The sequence below is a fragment of the Macaca nemestrina genome, chromosome 7, assembly GCF_043159975.1.
Source record: "Macaca nemestrina isolate mMacNem1 chromosome 7, mMacNem.hap1, whole genome shotgun sequence".
NCBI classification, from domain to species: domain Eukaryota; kingdom Metazoa; phylum Chordata; class Mammalia; order Primates; family Cercopithecidae; genus Macaca; species Macaca nemestrina.
In genome coordinates this window covers 51,229,299-51,254,514 of record NC_092131.1, presented here as the reverse complement: position 1 = coordinate 51,254,514, position 25,216 = coordinate 51,229,299, and the positions used below count along the sequence as shown (strand labels likewise).

Genomic DNA, 25,216 nt, shown 5'->3' with positions numbered 1-25,216 from the left:
CTTTTCCAAAAGGGCCTTTGTTTAATTTACAATCAGCATGTCTGTAGAAGACACTAAGTAATTGCTTTTGCCCATTCCAATGACATTTTGGTCATTCCTTTAAGAGCCCTACTTTTTTTTTTTTTTTTTTTTTTTTTAATATCAGGAGTCCGTTGGAGGCAATTGGAGAGGGTGAAGGAGTGGGTAGTTTCAAAGACATTCAACCAAAGCCAAGCTTGTTAGCAGCAACTGTCACACAACAGGGCCAGGACACATGACACCATATGGAGCTTCAGCAGCCAGAGACCCCGAGACCCACATGTGTTCTTAGTGCAGAGCACCTTGTGTGCACCAACCTCCTTCCACACATCCGGTACACCCGGAAAGAAAGAGAGACCTGGGTAAGGAGTAGCACACACTGTGCTTCCTTCTATCCATTGGAATGCTGAATTCTATTCAAATATGTCTTGGAAAATATGTGGTTTTATTCATTAGAGTGCTGACCAACATGAAGCTTCTGGTATTATTTCCATTTCCATACACCTTTAAACCCACTGCTGTTTCCTTCAGACTCAGAAGTTTCTGGCTCCTGTAATCACCACCCATCATTATATTCTCCCTTAACAACAAATGTGAGTTCCAGGGAAGCTGAAACCTTGTGTGTTCCAGACATTGAATGGTGTGTGGTACAGAGAAGACCCCCAAATATTTGCTGAGTGAATAGATACATCTTTGTCATGGCCTAATTTTCCTAAATTCCAAAGAAAGTTTAAATGGAAACTTAATTTTGAGTATGTCTGACACCTGACAACCCTTTCCTGTAGCCATTCTAACATACATTTTAATGTCTCTAGGGCCAGAAAAACACGATTTTTTTAACTCATGAAATTGTGACTAATGCAGTCAATGTCTACTGTTTGCAGAAATTTACAGTAGACATGAGAAGCTGGCAAGTGCTTGGTTATTCTTTTCAATCTCCTGAGGAGGTCAAAGCCGAAGTATCTTCAAGGCAAATGCTGACTCTTAAGTAACTACATTTCCCATGTAACAAATGCAAATCCACATGAACCTACAGAAATCCCTTTGGCAATAACATCATTAGTGACACAGCTGTCAAGAGAATTTTAAAAATAAGTGTTTAAGAAGCATACTGTTAGATAAAATGTAGATAGAAACTCACACCTAACAGGTCATTTAATAGTAAGCCCAAACCTCTGTTAATGCTGGACAGTTCCCCATGGCTTACTTCCAAGAGTTCTCTTCCTTCCCTAGTTTTGAATGTTCTAAACTGAAGTTTCTGACACTTGGCCTTAAGGGACTCTTCTATAGCTTGTGAAAGTTCATCATTGAGAGATTTCTTGTTTTCATCTCTTTACTACAAATTAGCCCCTTGGACGACCCTGGACAATTCTTCTGCCTACCTGGTGGGTGATGCCTTTTTAGACACTTGTAGGTGGTTATCAGGTCCTTGCTCTATTGCAAACATCACAAAAAAGGTCTTGCCTCCTGCCTGTGCCCTGGAACACATTTTGATTTTGCAATCTTAAACAAATTGATTCTTTGCACAGACCTGTGTGCTGAAGAACTGCTGAAGCTGGTGACTAAAGAAGCTTTGCTTTTTGCAAATGTGGTCCATTTTGCCTATTCAGAATTTCTTGAGATATTAGCCCCTCTAGCCACTTACTTATTTTCTCTGTAATTCCTTAGAGAGCTGAAATGCCGTCTTCAGTAAATTTATTTGAACAAATTCATTACCCTGTTCTCTTCTTCTTCTGCCATCATCCATGCTAGTTGATTTACATAAAGTCTTTGTTATTCCCAATTATTTTCTTACTTCCTTTTTAAACCAAGAGCCCATTTACAAGTCTTCATTACTTTATTACTAAACTGCTTTACACCACTTTTCTTACTAAATGCCAATATTTAGGGAGGAAAGTATGAAACGTGTTGGCAGCTCTGTTTGAGCCGCGTTTAAAAGGAAATGAAGACCAGAGTTTTTATAGATGAGGAAGGTAATAAACATGGCCCACAGACTGAATTAACCTACATTATATGGTAATAAACATGCTAGTATCATTCTCAATTATAATAAGAACAGGTTCTTATTCAGAGTACTTGAACTAGAGCTACTTGCAGTGATGGAGAAGTATTTTAAATCTTAGATGGAGAGGACTAAAGTGTGATCTAAAGACAGTGGGGTGGTTTGTTTGCTACAACTTGACTCCCTTGTAGAATTTGTTCTTACTTCCTTTTTTCCTAATATATTTGCAGATTTCTAAATTCTTATGGTTTCTTTGGTTGTTCAACAAAAGATACAGAATATATGTGACAAAGACAAATACAATACGCAATGAATTTAGCCATGCAGTTATGCTAAATATGTAGCTTGATATATGGTATGTAATATATCTCTCTTCTTGAATTCTTCCTACCATATCAGTGTTCCTGTCCTTTTAGCAAAATGAATAGACTCAGCATTAGTTCATCAAGGCTTCTGCTCTGACTCAGTGTAGCTGGCTAGAAACTGACTACAGTGAGAATGACAATAACAATGATAACTCTAGCAGGTAACATGAATTCAGCACTTACAACCTGCCAGACACTTAATCCTCACAACAATCTGGAAACTAGAAAGTGTTATTTTTCCTATGTTGTAGACAAAGACCCTCAGGCCCAGAGGGCTTAAATAATCTTCATGTGGACACATCTATCATGTTGTAGAGAACGATGGATTTAAAACCAGACAATCCAACTATAGAGGCTGAATGCTTAAACACTATCCTTAACTACTCCCCTGGTAAAACTAGAGGCCAATATTTTAAATAATTTTTTTAAAGTACCAATTTACATCTTTTTTTTTTTTTTTTTTTAAGACAGGGTCTTGCTGTATCACCTAGGCTAGAGTACAGTGGCACAATCTGGGCTCTCTGCAGCTTTGACTGCCTGGGCTTAAGCAATCTTCCCACCTCAGTAGCTGGGACCACAGGCATGCACCACCATGCCCAGCTAATTTTTAAAATTATTTACGGAGACAAGGTCTTGTTATGTTGCCCAGACCAGTCTTGAACTCCTGGGCTTAAGCGATCCTCCTACCCTGGCTTCTAAAAGTGCCAGGATTACAGATGTAAGCTACTGGGCCCAGCCCTAATTTACATGTTTTAAAGCACCTGGAAATCTTATCTTCTTATTAGATACTGTTGTATGAGGATTTCTATAATGTTGGGAGCCTAGAGATACAGACCAAAACAACATTCAATTTGTATATGAGGTTGGGATAAAATAAACCAAGGCTCGGGAAAAGCTCAAGATATTCAGAAAAGATAAGCAGGATGAGCCCAGATTGTACTTCTACAAGGGAAGGTGCAGACTTCTATTGGCACCATATCTACTAAGTTATCAATGAAACACACAGGTGTAAAAGTTCTAGACCTAAAATGAAAACCAGCCTCTGGAAAGTGGTAAATTTGCCAATTTGGACATATCTTGGAAAGGCTAAGTAAATCACCTTGTCCAGTGCCCTGCTTATTAGTTAAGATACATGCAAATCATTTCAGTATGTGGGATCAATCATATCACCATCATCATCATCATCATCATATCACCATCATCACGATCATCATCATCATCATCATCATGAACATGTGGCAGCACTAGGCCAAAAGAACAGAGGCCTAGTTTCCTCTCCTTCCAGGCTCTGGGCTCTAGCCAGACCACCTCTCATTGAGCAGATACTAAGGAAAGATAGTTCTGAAATTGTAATCCCTTCCAAATACTCTAACCATGATAGTTTACCTCTTATCTAACCAGGCAAATGCTGTGACTCTCTTTATGCTGTTTGAAGCTTATATCAGCAAGACACTGGAGCCAAAGCCAGTCTTAAGCAGTGACAATACTTCAATGTTTATTCCATGCCCTATTTCCTCACAATCACTTAGACAATCATACAGTGTTACAAAATGCACCACGTTATCAGTCAATCAGTGACTTTTTATCATAAGGAGTGTTCTTTTACCAATTGTAAACAGTGCACCCATACTGTGGCTATTCTGTTTTCCCATTAGTAATTATAGCTTGTGTTTATTGAGTGTATTATTTTTGGGAGAAGATACCAAACAATGGGGTAGGGTTTGCAAATACCAGTTAATTAAAAAGGTAGGGCAGCAAACAAAGAATCTAGGAATGAAGTTATTGAACAACATGGTGGGATGTCTTTGTGACATCATTTGCTGAAGGTGAAAATTCTATATATGATAACTTGGTCTTTCATCCTATCCAAAAGAATGTTTTGCTGAAAATACCTATTTTTTTTTAACTTTTAACATCAATAACCAACTTCCAACACATGAACCTTAAAAAATGTATTGTTAAAATCGCTGCAATATTTTGACACCTCTTCAAATTTTTTATCTGTCAATCCTCTCTACAGCAATCTAGCAAAATCAAACTGAATCATTTAAACTATGATATTGGGGTAGCAAGGGCAGAATAATTCCACCAGGCAGTAAAAACACATCTCTATAACTTCAGGCTAGAGATGAATACCCTGGGATATGAGGCTAAAACTGTTCACTCTACATATTTGAAAAGTGCAAATAGTATCAGTTCCCCAGCAGGCCACTTAGCCTGCTTCCCCAGAAGGCACCAAAACACAGGACAGTTTTTGTTCACTAGTACTCCCCTTTCCTTAATTCTCCACTGTTCTACCCACTTTACCCTGCCCCTTCTTGCCCTGAACTGATGCTAAGTGAGCATATGGTGATCTGTACTGACCCTGCCTTTTGCAAAAATAAAGCTGTTTTCAAAACAATAAAACCAATTCTAGATAGGACTTTACATTTTATTTTTTGAGGTGTATTTTCCATGTACTGTTTGGCAAAAACATCTACTTCCACAAGCTTTTTCTAGTCATAGTCACAGTGATCTTGTTCACAGTTTATTGGGTAGGGAACACACACAGTTACCTTTCCAACCTTTCTAATTTGTATTGGATTCTAAGCTCCCACATCTTGGCCCTCGGGCATTTTCCTTGATAAAGCCCTCCTACCTTAGAGTCCAATGAAGACCAAAGACTTTGGATATGAAATTTTTAAAGTAACCACTGGAGAAGAGGCTTCAATTGTATTGGCCCAACTGGCAATTTGTGGAAGGCCATATGAATTGCTTAGAGATAACACTCTTGCCTTTCACCTTGCGGTCACCAGTTTGAATCAAGCAGAGATTAACAGTGTCCAAGGGTTGTTATCATCTGGTGATGGCTTGGGAGCTGATATGAAATAAATTGCTAGTATCTTGTGTCTACTTGCTGGAGGTCACCCAGTTCAGACTATTTTGGGGACCAGATCCAAATCTTAGCTAAAACGGTTAATCTAAATGGAAGCCTCTGCACAAGGATCAAATGCTAAATAAACGCGTAGATTATGCTACCTCTTGCACTAACGGAAGATATCCTCCCAGACAAGGGTGGAAGCCAGGGAGTGATAGGTGGGGGAAATGGGCAATATCTGTGTATTCTGAACAGCAGGCTTCTGAATATTTAATTTAAATTCTACCCTGGCTCTCTTACAGGTGATTTTACCATTTGAGCTTGATTTCCTCACCTGCATGGTACAGCCATGCCCTCCTTCTGACTCAGAGCTCTCACCTCTTTTACCTATTGTTTCATCCAGCTTTTTTTTTTTTTTTTTTTTTTTGAAATGGAGTCTTGTTCTGTCACCCAGGCTGGAGTGCAGTGGTGTGATCTTGGCTCACTGCAACCTTCACTTCCTGAGTTCAAGAGATTCTCCTGCCTCAGCCTCCTGAGTAGCTGGGATTACAGGCATGTACCACCACACCCAGCTAATTTTTGTATTTTTAGTAGAGATGGGATTTCCCCATGTTGACCAGGCTGGTCTCAAACTCCTGGACTCAAACGCTGCCTGCCTTGACCTCCCAAAGTGCTGGGATTACAGGCATGAGCCACCATGCTGGACCTTCATCCACCTTTGAGAGTCATCAAGCTTTAAAGAAAATGAAAACTTTTTAAAAGAAACATTTGGGCACTTAGGCATAGTTGGTAAATTTATGTATGTACAGAGAAAGAGAGAGAGAGAGAGAACAAATCAAATAAATTTTCTTTTTTCATTTTTGAGACAGAGTCTCGCTCACGGCAACCTCTGCCTCCTGGGTTCAAGCAATTATCCTGCCTCAGCCTCCTGAGTAGCTGGGACTACAGGTGCGTGCCACCACGCCCAGCTAATCTTTCATATTTTTAGTAGAGACAGGGTTTCACTACATTGGCCAGGAGGGTCTCAATCTCCTGACCTCATGATCCGCCCACCTCAGTCACCCAAAGTGCTGGGATTACAGGTGTGAGCCACCATGCCCAGCCAATAAATTTTCTTAAGCTTTTAATTAGGGCCAGGTAATTGCTTTTGTTGTTATTTTGGCTGAAAAGGGTTTTTAGTCTGAATCATTAAAATACTTGTTTAAATTTTCTACATGGCATTTCACGTGTAGATTCTGTTCAAAATCATTGTTGTTTAGTTCTTTTATTAGTTTTTTTTTTTTTTTTTTTTTTTGAGACGGAGTCTCGCTCTGTCACCCAGACTGGAGTGCAGTGGCCGGATCTCAGCTCACTGCAAGCTCCGCCTCCCGGGTTCACGCCATTCTCCTGCCTCAGCCTCCCGAGTAGCTGGGACTACAGGCGCCCGCCACCTCGCCCGGCTAGTTTTTTGTATTTTTTAGTAGAGACGGGGTTTCACCGGGTTAGCCAGGATGGTCTCGATCTCCTGACCTTGTGATCCGCCCATCTCGGCCTCCCAAAGTGCTGGGATTACAGGCTTGAGCCACCGCGCCCGGCCCTCTTTTATTAGTTTTAAATTTGTCATACATAAACAGCCTCTTTAAAAATAATTCAAATTAAGTCTCACTGGGTAAAATTTAGAAATAAAAGTCTCTTTGGGGATTAATTTATTTAAATGAAATCAAAGTCTCAAAAAGTACAGGGTAGATTTACCAGCCCCTACGCCTGGCTCTTTTCCAGTTGTTACCAAGAACTACAACGTTTCTATCTCCAAGTTCACCCAACATAAGTATCAAAAAGACAATGGCTTTTAATTCTGGGTTGTTACCAGTCTCTTTGTGAATTTGATGAAAACTGTGGATCTTCTGCCTGGGAAGACTACACTGCAGAAATACAGAAAACAATTTTTTTTTTCCATACAATTGAAATAATTCACCCATCCTATAGAACCTATTCATGGACAACTATCTTCAAAGGATGCCTGAACTACAGATTAGGAATCTCTGAAAAAATATCAACTCAAGGATCTTGTGTTAAAAATGTGTACATAATCCACATTCTTATCAATACATATGAAGGAAAAAAGGAGACAAAACAATGTGCCCACCCAAAATGGGCAGGAATCAAGGGTAGTGGTTTAATCAGCTAAAATCATTGGTGAAGATGAAGATGGTGAAAGCATGGTTCTCCCGTTTTCCATTTCTCCCCACCTCAAAATCAGAGGGCCGGAGTGAATCGACTGTTTTAAGACTAAATGAAAGCTATGTTTTTGGTTAAAGGTAATTAACAAACAGACTGAGAGCTTGTTAGCTTTCTAAAGCTTCAAGTGGTCAATTTAGACTAGAATTAAAAATAGAACCAATTTAATCAGCAAGAAGAGCAGTTGAAAGATGCATTTCAATTAGACTTGCATCAATTTAAATGTAAAAATATTAACATGATTCCTCTTTCCAAAATTGCCCAGTTTCATCTTAGACTTCAATTTAAATACCTATTTGTTACATATATTTTATATCTACATGTATTTCTTTTTTATTTTTGCCCACATATCTGCCTCCCAAAAAAAAAAAAAATCTCTAGCATTAAGCAATAGCAATAAGGTTGGTTGGAAATCTCAAACCAAATGTAACTCAAAGGTCACGAAACTAACTCGGATTAGTGGCCATGAAGGACTTGCGGGGGTGGGGTGGGGTGTGAAGTGAGCTTTGTGTGCAACTGTAGTGTTCAAAAGCTCTAACTCAAAATTCATTTTAGGCCAATTCGTTAAACCAGCCGTCTAAACGGGCCCTGGCACTGGGTATCCGACCGCTCCACGCGCCAGCTGGTGAGGCCTGGAGTTGGAACCGGAAGCCGTCTCCAGCCGGCCTCCTAGGCCCTGGGTGCCCGGGTGGGCACACTTCCGCGAGGGCCCGGGGACAGCGCCGGCCAAATCTTGCGGGCAACGGCACACTCGGTTCCGGGAGGCAGGTACTAGGCTGGGAGCCTTGAGGCCAAGCCCGTCTCAGTTCCCGCGTCAAGAGGAATCCTGCGCTTCGGAGCCCTCCCTGCCTGGGGCCGCGATCCAGGAGCGCGGCGCGAAGAGCGCCCACGTTGTCTCCCAGTGTCGTAACACACACTCACCACACTCTGACCCCCGCAAAGACCACAAAGGAGTGGGAAAAGGGCTGCCTTCGTACTCCCCAAGCCACCCCTGCCTCCGAGCGCGGCGGCGCGGTGTCCGGAGGCTCGAGTCCTCGCATCCGCCGGGCCAGCGCTAACCACCCGCCGCCGCTCTGGAGGGGACCCGGCGGCCCCGCCACGTGCGGCCGCGAGCAGGGCTCTCGGCGCCGCGGGTTTCAGGCCCACTTCCGGGGGCCCGGGGCCGTCGGAGGCGCAGGTTGGGGGGTCGTGAGCCGTATGTCCCCCGCAGCTGGCCAGAAAGCTGCCTCTGAGCTTCCTGAGTAACTCACTGCCTCCCCCGGTAGTCTCTCTGGACTCTCCAAATGACTTTTCCTGGGGGCACCAGGCACAGGGAGGGCAGGCCCCCGGGATGACGCAGGTGTGTACTTTACAGCCAGGGAAGGCCTAGCTTTCAGGGACATTGGCTTAGACGTGGGGGTGGAGAATGGGAGCACTGTCTCTGCCAAATTTTCCGGAGAAACCCCGGACTAGCTCTGTCCCTGGTGCCCCGGCCACTGCCAGCGGGTCCTTAGCGCTGTCCATCGCGCACCGGAGCCCGAAGTCTTCCCCACCGCGGGCAGGAGAGGCCCGCGAGCTCTCCCGGACGTGTCCGGTCCTAAAGCGGGGAGCTGAGCAGCCACTTCAGGGATTGCACTCCGAGGGGGCCCCAGGCAGGGAGGCGCGCTGACCCAACGAAGGAGGCCCCAGCCTTAGGACAATCCGGGCGTCCCGGGCGAAGGTCTCAATCTGCCGGAGCCACTGCCATTCAGGCATCGCTCCATTAAGGCCAGGGAGAAGAGGGGCATTAGCCAGCGACCCGCCCTCCTTACATCCGGAGGTCACCCCGCTCCTACAGGCAAGTTTTTCTGTCTCCTTTGAGGAACACTATGCGGTTGTTACATCGATTAAATGAAGAACACGGAAGTCTCTCGCTCTGCCGGGCAAAAACCTCTTAAGAGTATCGCAGCTAAAAAGTGGGTTGGCTGTAAGCTGATAATCAGGTAGATGTGGTCAGACACCCACTCCAGAACCTCTGCTACTCAGAGACCCATGTTATCACACGCGACGTCCATTAGGCCCCAGTAATCCGCTATCAACGCATTTTAGAGCCATTTGAATGTTAAGGAGATTTTTATTAATGGTCCATGATCCTAAAATGTGACTATTGGTTCTAGGAACAGATTTTAACAACTCAAGGCTGTGATGAGTGATTTTCTGGTTTCCGTTCAGCCTAAGGCCTCAGGAGATTTCATTTGGGAGATTGGGGGCAAGACCTAAGGGAGAGAGCCCTCACTCCACTAAGGACCTGTCTCTAAAGGGTACTTTCCAGCTTTTACCTGGGGAACCTGAGATAGAGGGGGAGCAGGCCTGTGGCTCCTAAAGGCGGCATTTGCAGGTCCTTTAATGGGGAGTCCAGGGGGACAAAAAAAGCAATAGACAATTGTATAGCTACCAGAAACTAGCATCTTATTTTTAAAGAAGCCCTCAGCTGGAAATGTCACCTAGTGATGTCAAGTAGACTAAGAAATTATTAATCAAAAGGCCCCCTTTGCACACCTGCAGTAGGCAAACTAAGGCAGGAGCAGTAGGGGTATCAGGTAGCAGAGGATTCTGATTCTTGAATACCTTTTTTCCTTGTGGTGCTGAAACAGAAGTCAATCCAAACTTTGCCCACTTACCATTATATTTTCAGTGGGATTCTTTTTTGTTTTCTTTGTTGTTGCTGTTGTTTTTTCTTTCAAAATACCGTGTTTCCACTAAGAATTAAAAGAAAAGGGGTGGGGAGATTAAGGAATAAAAGTGAGTCATAGACCTCATGCTGTTTGACTTTCCCTCTAGGAGAAAAACAAAATTTGAAGCGACCCTCCCCCTAGTGATAGCCTGGCTTCCCTGGCACCTGCAGTTATCTTTGACCAAATGGGTTGGACTTGGTAGGGATCCTTTATTTGAATTTGCTTACTGTTTGTTTGCAGTTGACAGCAGGTTGGTTTTTAAACATAAAACACACTGCTTGCAAGAGAGGAAGTCTGGCTGTTTCTCTTTAGCATTGGGGGGCCTCCCTTGGTTGTGAGGACTGCTGCATAGTAGAAGGCCTTTCAAACGCACGTCTGCTCCCTTCTTTACAGCCACTTCAGTATACAGAAACTTCCTCTAGTTTCCCATTTGGTTCCGTTTCCTTCCAACTGCTGCCATCACAAAAACTACCCTTTCCAAATAGTGCCTAGATTTTGCTTCCATCGGGTAAAAAACAAAAAACCACCCCCCCAACACATTATTATTGAAGGTCTCATGTTGCTATTAACAGGCAGTTTGAAAGATGCTCCAAGCAATCCTACACAACGTGTCTCAATACACCGGAGCACTACGGTTTCACATGTAATGTTAATTCTGTCCGAGACAAATCCTATAATCTGTGCAGTTTCAGAGCCTAATACCAAAAAACATGGGGATGGGTTTTGTTTGGGGTTTTGCTCTCCCCATTCCAGGGGAAAGTCCCAGGGGCTCCCGGTCTTTTCTGTCACACCAACCCAAGGGCGGAAATGGGGCGACTGGGGAATCAGGTTTTATCAGAGCACCCTGCGCTGACAAGCTCGGGCGGTTTAGAAGAGAAAATCAGAGGTGCTCAGGGCACCTGGTCACAAATCTGGGCATGCAGATGCCTGATAGGGGACTGGACCCTTTCGTGGCACGAAAAGGAGAGAGATTGCTGTTCATCTTAAAAGTCTCGAAGGAAGGCAAAAACCCAGGCGGAAGTCATGGCTGACTCTGATCCTGCATCTTCCCATTCTGGTTGTTTTCCACCACATCTGCTTCCATTTGCGTGGGATGCGCTGGTCTCCTGCCCGACTCTTTTGTGTTCCTCTTTTGCATGATTAAAAACACGTTTCTGTATGCAATAAACCATCACCTAGCACTGGCACGCCTGGTTTTGGGTTACAGTTTTGTTTGGGTAACAACAGCGAGGTTCTCCCTGGGTGTGAGATGCGGGTTCGAACATGTGGTGTGCCGCTTCCGGTTAAGTGTTCACCGGGACTTGACTGCGGCCCCTGCCCTGCAGGTAACCGGAATAGACTGCCTGGCAAGTGTGCCCTGCCCGGGACGCCGAAGAGACCGCTTCCCCATTCCAGAGCTGGCCTCTGGCCTTCAGTGCCGCTGAGTACTGCGACACGTCCGAAAAGAAAGAGAAGGCACTCAGTTTAAAAAAGGAGATCTAGAGGACTGGGAGAAAGGGGATGAGCCAAGGGAAACTGGGAATTGCTCGTGCTTCCCCCCGAAAGCCTCAGTTCAGTGCCGGGGGAGACCCCAACTGAGGGCCAGACTCCCCCAAATCCAGGGGCCGAGGAGCTGGATTTCCTGGGAAGTTCCTCGGGGGCCCGAGGCAGGCCCAGCTGGGCCCCGTCTGCTTGGAACGCGGGAGGCCACAGCCGTGGCGGGAGCCCCCGCTGTGGCGGCCTCGCCCTTTGCGGCCAGGAGAAGCCGCCCCCTCCCAAGCCGTCCGCGGCTTATCCTACCGGGAGACCTAGGAAACTAGCGGCCGCGAGCCCCGCCGGGCTTGCTTTCGCCGTCCCGGCCCCTTCTCCCCGGCCGGTGGACCAAGCTCGCCGTCCCGTCTGTCGGTCTCGGTTTTAGCTCCTTGGGGCGCAGGGCGCTCGCCTCCTGACCAGGCCACCCCACCCGCCAGTTCCCGAGGCCGACCCGACCCCTGCACTACGCCAGGCCGCGAGGTTTCCCAGCGACCAGCACCCCGGCCCGCGGCCGACCTGGAGGCCTTACTGCAGGGCTCGGGCGGGGCCCTCGCTCGGCTCTGGCTGGCGGCCCACTCCCGCGGGCCCACAGGCCTAGCCACCGGGCCTCGGCCTTGCGGCGGCCCACAGCGCCCTGGGCCCGGCGTCCCCGAGGCCTAAGGACTAGGCCCAGGGGGCGGGCTGAGGCTCAAGAGAGGTCCTAGGTGCGGGCCAGGGACGGAGCCAGCCCAGAGAGAAAGGGGGACACCCGACGAGGCAAGAACCTCAGTCTCTCCCCTGCCTGGCTCGCCAGGCTGTGAGTGGGGCCTATTGGGCAGCGCCAGCCTGGGGAGTCCGATGTCTGCCCCGGCTGGGGACCCTGGGGGCAGAGATGTGAGTGCTGTTCCCGGGTAACTCCGACTGGGCCCTGGGGAGTTAGAAAGCCAGATCTTTAGCCAGAGCGCCGAGGGCGCGGCGGAGAGCGCGGGCCGCCCGGCACCACGTTCCTTCTGGCAGTCCCGCCCCAGCCTCCCAGCGTCTTGCGCCTGTGGCGGCTGCAGTACGGGCCTGGGGGGACACCCACAGGAAAGGTGAGATTAGCGGCACCGTGTGGGAGAGGGGTTGAGGAAACCCACCATTATCTAAAACCTGGAGGTTTCGAAAGCCGGAACTTAATTGAGTTGATTGAATTTCTCTTCTTATCTAGGAAGGAAAGAAACACTCCCAAGGTGAAATACAAAGGGCCAAGAATCTCTGTGGGAAAGATAAAGGTTTGGGGCAACAGATCTTTGTAAAGCAAACTACCCCCACCCTCATCAGGACCTGCCCTCCAAAACGAAGCTTATATTGTCGGCTCACTTCTTGTTAATTGCCGATACGCAGCTGAAGTAGCTCCCTGACCCCTTTGGAGGACGGCGTCATTTCAGCACCAAGTATCACCATTATTGGGCTTATTAACTTCATTAAAACCGGTCTTGACTAGGAGTGGAGATCGGAACTCTCTGGATGTCTTTAAGCCAGTGCTAGCTCCCCGCCTCCTTCCCTCCCTCCGTTGCCTTCGGTCAGGGGAATTCATTTCTGCTTCGCCTTTGATTCAAAGGGATTTAACTGCGTGGTCTTAGTTAAGAGAAGTTGTGCAGAGGTGATGGAAAAATTAGTTTCAGAGGGTGCTCAGGGCCTCTTCTTTCTGACCTTTTTAAAAAAAGTTTCAGGAGAGAAACTGCCCATTGCGTTATTTGCTGAGTAGCCCAATGTTTATCGTCATTATTGTTTTTAAAGAAAGGGTCATCTTTCCCTGCCCGTTGCGGGACATCCTGAAAAACTGAAGGCAATAGTAGAAAATGGTTATTTTGGTACTGCTTTACTGTTGCAGAAGAAAAGCTGGGAGATTAAGACCTTGAATCTGGGTAAACCTCAGGCCCCAATTTAACTTCATGTAAACTACAGTATGTTGAAGGTTATCAATAGGTACTGAAAACTCTTGCCATCAAATTTGGCCTCAAATGTTGGTTGCAAACTATTGCATTTCCTTTACCAGTGAACCAATTTACTTATTAGGAAAGATTACATAGAGTTCAAGAGAGCATGCGCAGCCAGGGACCGGAAAAATGAAATAGCCAGAAAACAAAATGGTTGCAACTGCTAACCTTCATTTAAAACGTTACAATCAAGAAGCACTTAATTTTGGTCAGCTGTAAGAGCTTAAGCAGCTTAAAATGAAATTAAATATTGCTTTTACCTGAGGAGCACCATGATCATCGGCCCATTTGTCTTTTCTGGTGACTGGTTTACAAAATGCAGGTACGACTGAAAAGGGACCCATTTTTTTCCCCCCTCGGCACTTTCTTAAACACACACAAAAAAACTGACCAGGGTGCCTTATGTTCAACTACTGAAATTATAGGTTTTAAAACTTTTCTGAAACTCTTTTGTTCAGAAATCATTTCTGCCTGAATTGCTTTCAGATTCTGATTACACTCCCTCTCACGTTTACCTCAGTATTTGGAAGTTAAAAAAAAAAAAAAAAAAAAAAAAAAAAGTCCCCTTAACCAAATAAGAGAATAGAAACAAGAAATTCTTGTTATTCTGATGTTTTCAGAAATACTCCAATTCTCCTCCTCCCTCTTAAAAACTTGATATATTTTTAAACATACTAATAAAGTGCCTAAGAAATTGTTCAGGTTTGAGGCAGGAAGGGAAAAGCAAGGAAAACAAGATCCTATTGATTGTCAGGCTCTCCAAACTCATTTTCAGAGCAATCCTGATGAAAGTCACAAAAAGTCTACATACCACTGTCGTTCATATCTAGTTTATGCATAGATTAGCAAAAAAAGAAAAAGTAAAAATAAGTTTGCTAATTTCCTCTCTGTCCTAAGAAAAACGTGTTTTGGGAAGGAAAGATTGAATGTAGGCTTCTCATTTGTAAATAGTGGTGTAAAATTAAACTGGACCCAATGTTGTGCTAGAACCATTTTAATATAATTATACATATCTGCCAAATCCAGGAAGAAAAGGTTTATGCATATATAACTTTTCCAGTTAACATCTGCAAGCATAAACGACAATGATCTCAGTTTAATAATTCATCAGGGTCAGAGCAATTGACCAATGTCTGTTTACTGCTAGGCTTACCAACAGTAAATTACAGATGAATTCGTGTCCTTTTGCTTCTCTTCTCTCACTCTCCTTGTCCAGAGACATTTTGTCGTAAAGTTTCTGTGCAGCTCACCTCCAGCCAAAGGTAATCTTTTTAGATCAGTACTCAGTTGCTCTGAATTTTGCTTATAATTATAACCTATTTAATCACAGAAGAACCCCTGCAGAGGTGGAGTTCAAGGTTGCATACAATAACAGGAGATCACAGTTTTGAAGTCTAGCACAGATTAAAAACCACAGATGTACCATTTATAAGACACACACTGATTGTCTCTTAAACTACATATTGACTCCTTATGAACATTATTTTTTAAATAAAGTAGTGCATCTAGGACAATCAGTCGCACAATTCACACAGCCCTGAAAAGTTTTTTCAGTGCCAACTACCAGTTGGTCATGAAACGTGAATGAGCTTGAGACACTGTTCATTCCTAAGATTCAACCAAGGATTGGCTAAAACATTGGAACACCTCTGCTTAAGAAGGCTATGGCCTTCCCTCCCCCTTCCTTCACAACTTAGTTTTGTTTGATTTTATTTTTGGTGGTGTTTGGTTGCACATGGCTAGAATGCTTTTGATCACTTTGCAAATCAGGAAAACCAATGATCTAAAACTATGACAGGATCTTAAGTAGATTGGTTTGTCCATTTCGGGTTGCTGGTTGGTAGGCCCCTCTAAGTCCCTTCGTTTTTCCTTCTATGCCTCTCGGAACTTTGATCAGATGAGTCTGAGCATCATCCCATCTAACTCTTTTAACCAATGCCTGGCTAAAACTGGAATGTCCAGCCCAGTATATTTAAAAATCACCCACAAAAAGAGGTTCTACAGGTCTTCACAAAACCTGGAATTTCCACGAGGATGTCTGATCTTTATAATCCAAGCAGTCAGCATTGAAGTTAAGCTTCCAGGAGGCAGTTTGGTCCTTATAATCCAAGCAATCAGTGGTTGAGTTAAAACCCAAGCTTGAAGCTCCATATCCCTGGGTGGAAAGAGAAGCTGGGGACTGATTGAGATGGCTGGTGACTGCATTGGTACCCATGGGACTGAGTGTGGCCCCTGGTCCGGGAAGCTGGTGATGCATAGGGGTCAAATAAGATCCACAGTCCATGCCCCCAAAGTAGGAAGTTGAGCCAGCATATCCTTGACTATAACCTGAAGCCTGAGTATAGGTCATGGGATAGGACCTCTGCATGCAGGAAGAGGAGGTGGACAAGGGATCTGACAGTGGGGAGATGGAAGCTGGGCTCCAGATAGACACAGGAGCACTGCTGCTGGCAATGGTCGGGACTGAGGTGCTAGAGGGGGGAGTGAATTGGCCACTTGTTCCACTCTCTGAACTCACTTCCCGAGCTGGAGACGTCTTCTTTTTGGCAGGTCTCACTTTGTTTTGACCTCCATTCTGCTGTTGTTGCTGCTGTTGGCGGCACTTAGCTCTTCGATTCTTAAACCATACCTTGGAAGGGAAAGAAACTTCTTTAACACAGTTTTGATAACTCCTTAAGGACAACAATGGCTCCCATATTATAAATCTATCCTACATTGGCAGATGAGCTAAACACACAATTTCCCCTGCCACTGAAGACCTATCATGTGGCACTCTCATATAAACTCCTGGACTTGTAAGAAAGTTGGGGAGGCTCTGTCAAAACACTTGACGCTGCCTTATTTCTTGCCCAGAATAACATTTAAGATAATCCCCCAAATCATATAGCTAAAAACTCTCCACATCACTTTCCTATCTTATTTTGCCTCTAACACACACATACACATAGACCCAGCTATATTTTGGAACACTCTCACAGAGGAATAGAATGTATCTATGTCTTTTGGAGGGAAATACATGAGAGGTGAGAGAAAGCAATTCTGTTGTTACATGCTAACAGGAACAGCCTAAATTCATTTACAGTTTGTCTTCCAGGAAGCAGCTGCTAATATGGAGGTTGGTTGGGTCCATCACCCTTCTATCTCTCTTAGAAAGAAAGGCTCACAAAACAAAGCTCAAGGGGAAGAAACGATCTTGTTGAAGAAAGAGGTCTGAAAGTCACTATTTGCTAAAAGCTTCTTTGTGGTAAAAGGAGTGACTTACATGCACTCTGCTTTGAGCTGGGAGCACAGACCTGCTAGTCTCTGAGACTCGAGTCTGTGTCTTTAGAGTATTGCCACTCAGCACATAGACTCAGTCTCCTGTGCTGTGTTTACTGACTTACCACTTCCACCCCCTGCTGCAATCTTGACAATTCTCTTTACCAGCCCTGTTCATGTTCTGCAATGAAGGAGCTATGATTGGTGTACGAGGGGGCTTAGAAGAGAAACTACTGGCATTTTCTGGAGGACAAATCCTTAGCTGAACTTTTGAACGAGCTCTCTGTATGGGTGCTGTAACTGTGGTAAAAGTGATGCCACCAAGGCCAAGCTCAAGACCACCAACCATTTGGAGCCATTTGTTTTCTCCTAGTGAGGACTTTGGTTCAAGCCTTGCAAGTGCTAAAACTTCCTCTAACCTACTTTGAAAAGGCCCCTTTCCCAATTTGCAACCGACACTGATGTCTGTCGCTTTCATAAACATATTCTAGCTGAAGGAGAGGCCCAGGTGTGTATGTGGTTTATGTCCTAAACACTTTGCAGAGAACTCTGTATGGGGCTCACTCACAAGGCAAGCTGGAGTTGACCTTCCCTCTTCAGTTTAAGGTCAAGTTTAGGGAAACTAAAACAAGAGAGGTGTTACTAGAGACATTATGTAGATATTTTATCTGTTAAATGGCTCAGAGCTAGACAATTCTGTTCAATCCCTAAGAAGTCAAGGAAATACATTCTTTTTGTGTTGATTTATTTAGTAAAAGCACCAGCTGCATCTATACCCTGACTCTGCCACCAAACTTAGTTATGACCTTAAGCAAGTCATTTACTCTATTTTTTCATCTGTAAAAATATTTGGACTGTCCAGGAGCTGAGCTGCTTTCACATGTACAAGTCCACGAGAATAGGAGAGGATTTCTATACAGAGGAAGGGAAGGGTTACAACACCACGTGACTACTCTTGAAATCTGCTCAAGGATGGGTCTCTGTCCACCAGCAACCCGGGCCTTGAAGACCCTTGCTTATAGGATTAAGTGGTGATGGGCAGGCAAAAAAGGACAGGAGGAGAATAGTTTCCTGGCCCCTTAGTGAGTGAAGGAGAATTTCAAGCCTTCCTTCAGTCTTCTCAAAGACCTGGGGCTCTCCACAGCCCCATACTCTGGGGAAAGGTGGCATGATCAGGAAGGATGGTTCTGCCTGCATCTGCCCTACCTGCACCCTGGACTCGGGCAAGTTGATTTTCAGTGCCACCTCCTCTCGCATGAAGATGTCTGGGTACCGGGTCTTGGCAAACAGTGCTTCCAGCACATCTAGCTGCGCCCGAGTGAACGTCGTCCTCTCCCGGCGCTGTTTCCGGGGGGTGGCTGCGGGACAAGAAGCCCAGGGCCCTTTAGGGTGGGGGAGCAGTTTCTCAGTCATAGGCGTTTCCGCGGGTTCTCCAACGCCCCTGCCCTCCACCCCGCAGCAGTCCCCAGTTCCTCACAGCCCTTCAACTGGGAGCCTACCAATGCTCTCCCCACCGTCTCCCCAGCCTTGCTCCCCGGGAACCCAAGACACACACTGCTTTTTTCCCCACTCGTCTTGGTGCTGGGATTGCTCCAGTCAGAGCATCACTTGGAAAGTTAACAAATGAAACATTTTTAAAAACACACACACACACACAAAACTTCTGCAAGGTCAACCCCCAAACCGCAACACATAAAGGCTATTCCATGAAGTCAAAGGATCTGCGAGGACAGACTGGCAGCTCGAATTGATGGGGGAAATCTGGGATCCTGTTCCCATGATTTTTAGCACACCTCGGGCCTTTGTTCCTCCATCTTTAAAATGGGGACATAGTTCATACTTCTCCTTCTGGGAGGATTTTAAACAGATCTGATCGGAAAGGAAAGCACCCGCATTTGGAGGAAGTCACGCCTCTTGGGATTAAAGCAGGCTCTGGAGGTCATAGGGGAAGGCCTGGGCATGGAGGGAACAACTGCAAAGCCCGAGGGTGCTAAGGACTTACGGAGAGAAAACTCGGCTTCTCCAAGAGGACACTTCTGAGGAATTGGGCATTGAGATATGGGCAGCGGTCTTTTGCCCAAATGACAAGGACAGTAACCTTCCTCATCCCACTCTGATGCCGATCCTTATTTACTTGAATTAAGAATAAAGTGATGTGATTGTAACTGTTGCAGACCCACCTACTCACTTCTCCCAACCCCTGTTCTCTGCTTGGTGAGTAAATGCCCCCCTCAGAAGGCAAACCTAGTGGAGACCTACCCTGAAGCTGGGTGGGGACAGTGTGACTGCCAACCCCTGTGTTCCATGGGAACAGGGTATTGCATCCCCGGAGGATGGGCGTGGGGAAGGGGGCTGCGGGAGTGCAGCAGGGCTCACTTACCCGGGTAGCCCACGGAGGGGTGCAGCAAGTCCATACCCGAAGTGGTCAGACTCAGCCCATTGACTGCGTAAGGCGGTTGCTTAAGATAAGACATCATGCTAAGGTTGTTTGGAGGTGCAAAGTCGGCCCAAATCGGGGGTACCCAGCTGGAAGATCTTGATGCGCCCGGGGTGGACAGGTTCAGACTCCTTGGTGGGTGGGTTTGGAGCAGTGGAACTAAGGGCAAAGCAAACAAACAAACAGAGGGGCTGGTTTACTGCTTCGGAGGCAGCAGTTCTTCCACGTTTCACCACTAACTTAAAAAGAGCACGGGCTAGGCGAGGCAGAGGCTTTTAAAGGACTTGCAGACACTCCCCCCCCACCCCCATCCCCACCCCCACCCCCAGCTGCTCTGGAACTAGAGGGGATGGAGGGAGACCAGATAAACCTGTCTTCCCCACCCCCACCCTAAAGTTAAAAAAAAAGTACCCGAAGAAAGCAATTACAATCTGCCTTCCCCAAGAAGAAAACCCCACGCCTTCAAATGCACACATTGCATTCCTATCCCTACATTTGCATAGGACTCATTGGCTGGCACTAGCTAATTGTCTCAAACAAAACTTGATTGGGGCCATTTGCAGAGACAAAGAACTCTTTGGCTAAATAAATAATGCTGATAACAAAGCCCATTGGTGAGAAACAAAGAAACAATTCAAGAAATCTACCTCTCCCCAGACTGTTGCCTTTCCATGGCAGAGATTTTAATTATCTTAGCTTTTTACTACTTTCAACTGCTGCGAACCTAAAATGTCAGTGCGTTTAACATCTAAAATACCAACTTACTAAACGACAAACTTGGAAAAACCGCTCAACCACTATTATTCCACATTTGAAGTCATTTCCGGTAATCATTTTCACCTAATTAGTAGTCTGGGTAATTAGATTTCGAGGTAAGTAACAGATTTATTAGGGTTTTGGAGAACCTTGATTATACGTGTCTAAGGAACGAAAGCTAAACAAACAAGTATTTAACTTTTAATAGACACCCATCAAATATTTAAACATATTGCAAAAAAGTCTTCAAGATTGGCACAGGGCTTGCCAGAAATTGTGAAGTAAAGTTAGAATCCCACCAATCAGATAATGACGGGACCCCACATTTGTAGTGCAAGCTGCTTCCATGTTGATTTTGATGTGTGGAGGCTGCAGATCCTGCGGGAGGCAAATTTTCAGACATTTAGGTCCTCCGCAGCTGCAGCAGAGCTTCCTGTTAACTCTAACTGCCTTTTGCACATTTTAGTTTTGAAGAAAGTAGATACACAAACACCCAAAGTTGTGAAACTAATAGAATTTCTCCCTACCTTTCAAGTTTCCTACAATCCTATAAGAAAAAGAGCTCAAGGGGGAAAAGAAAGGAAGAAAAAAAAAGTTATTTACTTTCTTCAGCTGTGTTACACGCCCCCCCCACCCACGCACCCCAGCAAAGAGATTCAAAGTAGATGTTAATATAGACTGGCAGTTTGCAAGTCTGGCCTTTATTTTCCTAAAATGTGGCACTTATATGCAAGGATCTCTACTTTGAAACTTTGACACCATGAGAGATTGCTTCAAAATGGCGGATACAAGATAAAGGTCTTACTGAGTTTAAAGGACTCCGGGTTTTCATATTTACGTTGCTTAAGACAGCAAGACACAAAAGTCCATAAATGAAACTCAGTAACTGTAACTTCTTTCTGATTTAAATTCAGAGCACAAAAGTCATGCTTTTCTACCCCAAGATCTAATTTAATGTAATTTTATAAATGTCTTTCTTGAAGGAGTTTGTATTATCCTCAGTAAAACTAATTTAGTTGCCCCTACAATACAGACTTCATGTTTTTGCATTGTCTTTTCTTTTCAAAATGCTGTTCTTTAGAGGCTGGGAAAATAAACAAAAACCTTCAGGTTAGAGGCTGTTTAAACACATATACGACTGCTTTAAAATACAGTTGTATATGTGTTTAAACAGCCTCTAAACCGGAGATTGGAGATTTTTTGTTTAATCGTACTACCTTGCAAAGTTCTGAACTACAGACTATAGAGAATCGTAAAATCATATCAGGTGTACCCTTGAGAAATACGGAAATGTTCTTACATGTCGAGCTCTCACCAAATTAGAAATGCCTGACACATCACACAATAAAGTGGCACATTCCAACATAAAAAGCAGTAACACGCAGAAAGCACCAGGGCCGAGATCCTTCCAGGGGCTCCTTTGCTCTTACCATTGCACAATGGCTAAAATTCTCGGAATAGACTATTTTCATTTTTCTCTCTGGATCCACCTTTAAAAGGAAAAGAGGAAAACCAAAAACCAAAACTAAGAGATTCTCTCCACAACTGGCCTAGTATGCACTCTGCATAGAAGGCATGGGCCCTTCAATCTAACTTTCAAAGCCCTTTTCCAATCTCGAAGCGGGGTCCAGAAGGGGGAAAAGAAATGACTTTTCAAAAATCCACGCCTCACTATGACTGCTCACGAGGTGGCCTCTGGAGAACTCATACCTAGAAGCTGGCCGCGGTCGCGCGGCGAGTCCCGGCAGCCGGTCGGCGACCGCACCTCCAGGCGCGAGTGCCTGGGTCCCGCGTCCCTGCCCGGCAGCCCAGCAGCCCAGCAGCCCCGCAGGCCTGGCGCCCGAGGTCCCGCTCCACTGCCCGCGTCGCCCGCGCAGCCTTATATCTAACGGTCAATTCGTGCAATCTGTCGCTTCCCCCTCCCCCCGCCTTGTTTTTTTTTTCTTCCAAGAAGCCCATCTACCAGTTGCTGTGTCCTCGCTCAACAATAATTACCTCGTCCGAGAATTAATTATAATAAATGTTTTCTTGATAAACTAACGAGATAATCCGAGGGGCACACGTCCCTTAATTACAGGCCGCCATGCTCCGCTCTGCTTCTCGTCCGGGCTGATTAATTTTCTGCATGATGGAAAGGAAACAAAACTACGCGGACTGGCGACTGGCCTGCGGCTGGGAGGACGACGAAGAGGAGGAAAGAAAGAAAAAGGAGACGTGTGGGCACCGCGGAAAACGGCCGGCGCTGGCCTCTCCGGCGAACTCGAGTGAAAGTTTCTGGTCTCGGGGAATCAAATAACTTTGCCACCCGCGAGGGAGGGAGGAAGAAACGTGCCAAAAGGGTTGGCCTTGACTATTAATTATCGTTGGGAGAAAGCCCCGGTGTTAGCGCTGAGGTCTGGGTGTCTACCTTACTCTGGGGGGAGGAGTTTCCTCTCCTACTCCCCCCTCTGTTGCTAATAACTTTTGTGCCTGGAAAAAGTCCCGAGCTGAGCAGAAGAAATCCTGACCCCCGAAGCTCTAGAATGGGGGGGGGGGCGGGGGCGGATAATTTCTAGGAGGCACTTCCCGGTCCCCTCCCCAAGTAATCCACCACCGCAGGGTCAGCGCCGCTCGGCCTTCGCTCCCCGAGCACCACTTCGTCTGTGAAGGAGGCAAAAGCCAACTCGGTGGAATCCTGACAGGGGACTTGGGTTTCCAAAAATGTGTCCCGAAATCGGGCATCGATTTCAAGAGTCACTTCAACGCAGCAACGCGAAGACTTCTTAGGAGTTTGCAGCGCGACCGGTCGCCCGCGCCTGGAGCTGGCAGGGACCTTCGGATGGTTCTCACTGGGCCGACCCAGGGCACAGGTTGGGCCTCGGCGAACCCCTCGGCCCCCGCCCGGCCCCGACCCACAACACCTTATTGTCCCCGAGCCTGGGAAGGGGGTGCGCGAGCGCGCGGGCGAGCCCTGTGGCTCCCCGCCAGAGAACAGCTGAGGGGCCGCGGTCCCAGCGGGAGGATTCCGGTCCCTGGCCTGGCCGCGGCCTCGGGCGGAGCAGGGGCCACTCGCTGCCACTTCTGCCCGCTCCAGGTGCGCGCGGAGGGCTACGTGGGGCGGGCCGCGAACCGTACCCGACACAGTCATGTTGAAAAACCACTCTTCACGTTCGCTCGGCCTGGTGACCAGGGTCGGGGACCACGACAACCAGGGGTTGGGAGGCTGCGTAATTACAACCCAGGGTGGTTTGGATTTTGGGGCGTAGTGGGTATTTAAACACAAAAAGGAGATCTGGAAGCGTTTGGGAGAAACAGAGAACCGAGCTGTGCTAGGCTGAGGGAGAGGAGGCCAAAGAGAGCAAGCAGTGAGCGCCGGAGCAAAGAGAAGCCAGCGCTCCCAGCCTCCTCGGTTATCCGCTCCGGTTTCCGCTCACGTTCATCAGGGGCCGACAGGGGCTCGAGCGGCGGCCCCCAGCCCAGGCCGACCCGCAAGCGAACTGGGCTTCCGGCGCGCGGGCCCAAGAAGGCGCCTGGCTTTTTATTATTGTTGTTTCAATCCATCCATCTAGCTACATTTGCATCTTTCTGTCTCGGACTCTGAAAAGGTCCCTGGGATCCATCCAAACGACCCCAACCCGATCTAGGGGCCAAAACGCAAAGATCGCGGAGAGAAGCCTAGAACGGCGTTGACATAAAAACAAAACCACAAGCAAAACCTTCCAAAACATCCCAGATTACACTCGCAGCGTTTCGACGACGTTTTGCAGAAGTGACGACCCCCAGGAGCACGCTCTCTGCCTCTCTCTCACTACCGTTCTCATCCCTAGATCACATTTTTCTTTTTGCAGCGATCGTTATTACACCTCAAAATTTGTAAGAGAAAAAAATACATCCGCCTACAGAACTCCACGTTCGCAGAGGGGCATCGGTCGGTCTATTGGAGGTACTGGGGTGATGGCCGACAGACACGGGGACACGTAGATATGGATATAGACAAGACAGACGGACACTTACCTTACAGCCTCATGGGAGGTTAGAAAAAGTCAAATATCCTTTAAATTCCAAATAGCCAGCTATCCTAAAAGAAATCAAGAGTATTGAGTTAGAAACCTTGCAGTCTTCACCCTTCCATGAAAAGTCAAACACAACCAAAAAAAAATTTTTTTTTAAAGAACAGAAAATGAGGAAGTAGGCTAGAGTTCTAAACACGCGTGGGCCCCTCTGCAATACATACAAAGTAGATGTGGTGAGTGAGGGCTGCTCTAGCAATTTTTATTTTTAATCACAGTGGAGGCTGAGTTGGAGCTGAGGTCGGTCCCGCTCTCAGGGAGATTTGCTGAGAAAGCGCCTCTCTGGCAACTTTTTGACGCAAACTCTCCAACCAATGGCAGGGAGAGAATGATTGACACATCTAAGCCAGAGGGAAAATAATAAAAACACACAACAGGGGGAGGAAAACAGGCCGCTGCTGCACAGGGGGACGAGCAGGCAACAAATCCAGGCCTCCGACATTACCAGAATGTTCTTTAAAGACACTGGGCTTTGCTTAAAATATACATTATGGGCCGGAGCATGTGAATTAATTGTATAATTAAAGTGATGGACAGGGAGTTCTTCTCTTACCCTCTTTCCCCTGCTTCTTTTACTCCGTAATTTCCTTTCCCCTCATTCTTTTTGTTTTTTGTTTTTAGGGAAGGGAAGAAAGGAAACCCATGCAATGTAAGATGGAAGATAAAAATATTTAAGTAAATGCTGGAGAAGGGCGGGGGATAGGGAGTGACTGGGTTATCACATTCAACCCCAGCAATAAGTGTGTGGATGACAGGCAGAAAGCAAGTCAGACTGAAACTCAAAAACACTAGTATACCGTCTCAAACAGGGCCAGAACACGCTGACTGCCAGAAAGGGTAAAGGAGGAAGGCCTGGGAGTGCGATGTGAGCATGTACGGAAAACAGAGACAGAAAGATACACAAGTCCAAGAACAAACTATTTTCTAAAACTCAGTGTCTTCTCTATTCCCTAAGCCCTTATAAATATCCTTACACATATAAAATAAATGATCCCCGAGTGAGAGACCCGGGCTTCTGGTAGGCGCCTGGGGTTTTTTGGAATTGAGAAGCCCACGACAGACTGCAGGGAACACGAACCCCAGAATCTAATCCC

The 25,216-nt window shown here is 46.2% G+C and overlaps 2 protein-coding genes and 1 long non-coding RNA gene across 5 annotated transcripts in view; 2 read left to right on the top strand and 1 right to left on the bottom strand.

Annotated features, from left to right (window-relative positions):
- The first annotated feature begins 11,522 nt into the window (after nt 1–11,522).
- LOC139364285 (uncharacterized) lies at nt 11,523–13,128 on the top strand. Its single transcript, XR_011625856.1, has 2 exons — nt 11,523–12,734; nt 12,851–13,128. It is a non-coding gene; the product is annotated as an uncharacterized lncRNA (long non-coding RNA).
- Nucleotides 13,129–13,236: 108 nt separating this feature from the next.
- On the bottom strand, nt 13,237–24,392 carry LOC105473600 (orthodenticle homeobox 2). 3 transcript variants are annotated; one of them, XM_011727455.3, is made up of 5 exons: nt 24,287–24,392; nt 24,067–24,130; nt 19,261–19,476; nt 18,087–18,262; nt 13,237–16,251 (listed from the first exon to the last, which is right to left on the bottom strand). In XM_011727455.3, exons 3-5 carry the CDS (start codon nt 19,355–19,357, stop codon nt 15,631–15,633), a joined length of 894 nt encoding a protein of 297 aa, XP_011725757.1. In that variant the 5' UTR covers nt 19,358–19,476; nt 24,067–24,130; nt 24,287–24,392; the 3' UTR covers nt 13,237–15,630. The 3 variants fall into 3 exon arrangements, with proteins under 3 accessions (XP_011725757.1, XP_011725759.1, XP_011725758.1); XM_011727457.3 differs by having other exon boundaries at nt 18,087–18,238; XM_011727456.2 differs by lacking the exons at nt 24,067–24,130; nt 24,287–24,392 and adding an exon at nt 20,601–20,679.
- Nucleotides 23,199–25,216, top strand: part of LOC105473727 (uncharacterized) — a 118,620-nt gene continuing 116,602 nt past the window's right edge. The window contains exon 1 of the mRNA XM_011727675.2: nt 23,199–23,279. Within this exon, the coding sequence (XP_011725977.1) occupies nt 23,199–23,279 (81 nt within the window). The remainder of the gene's footprint in view (nt 23,280–25,216) is intronic.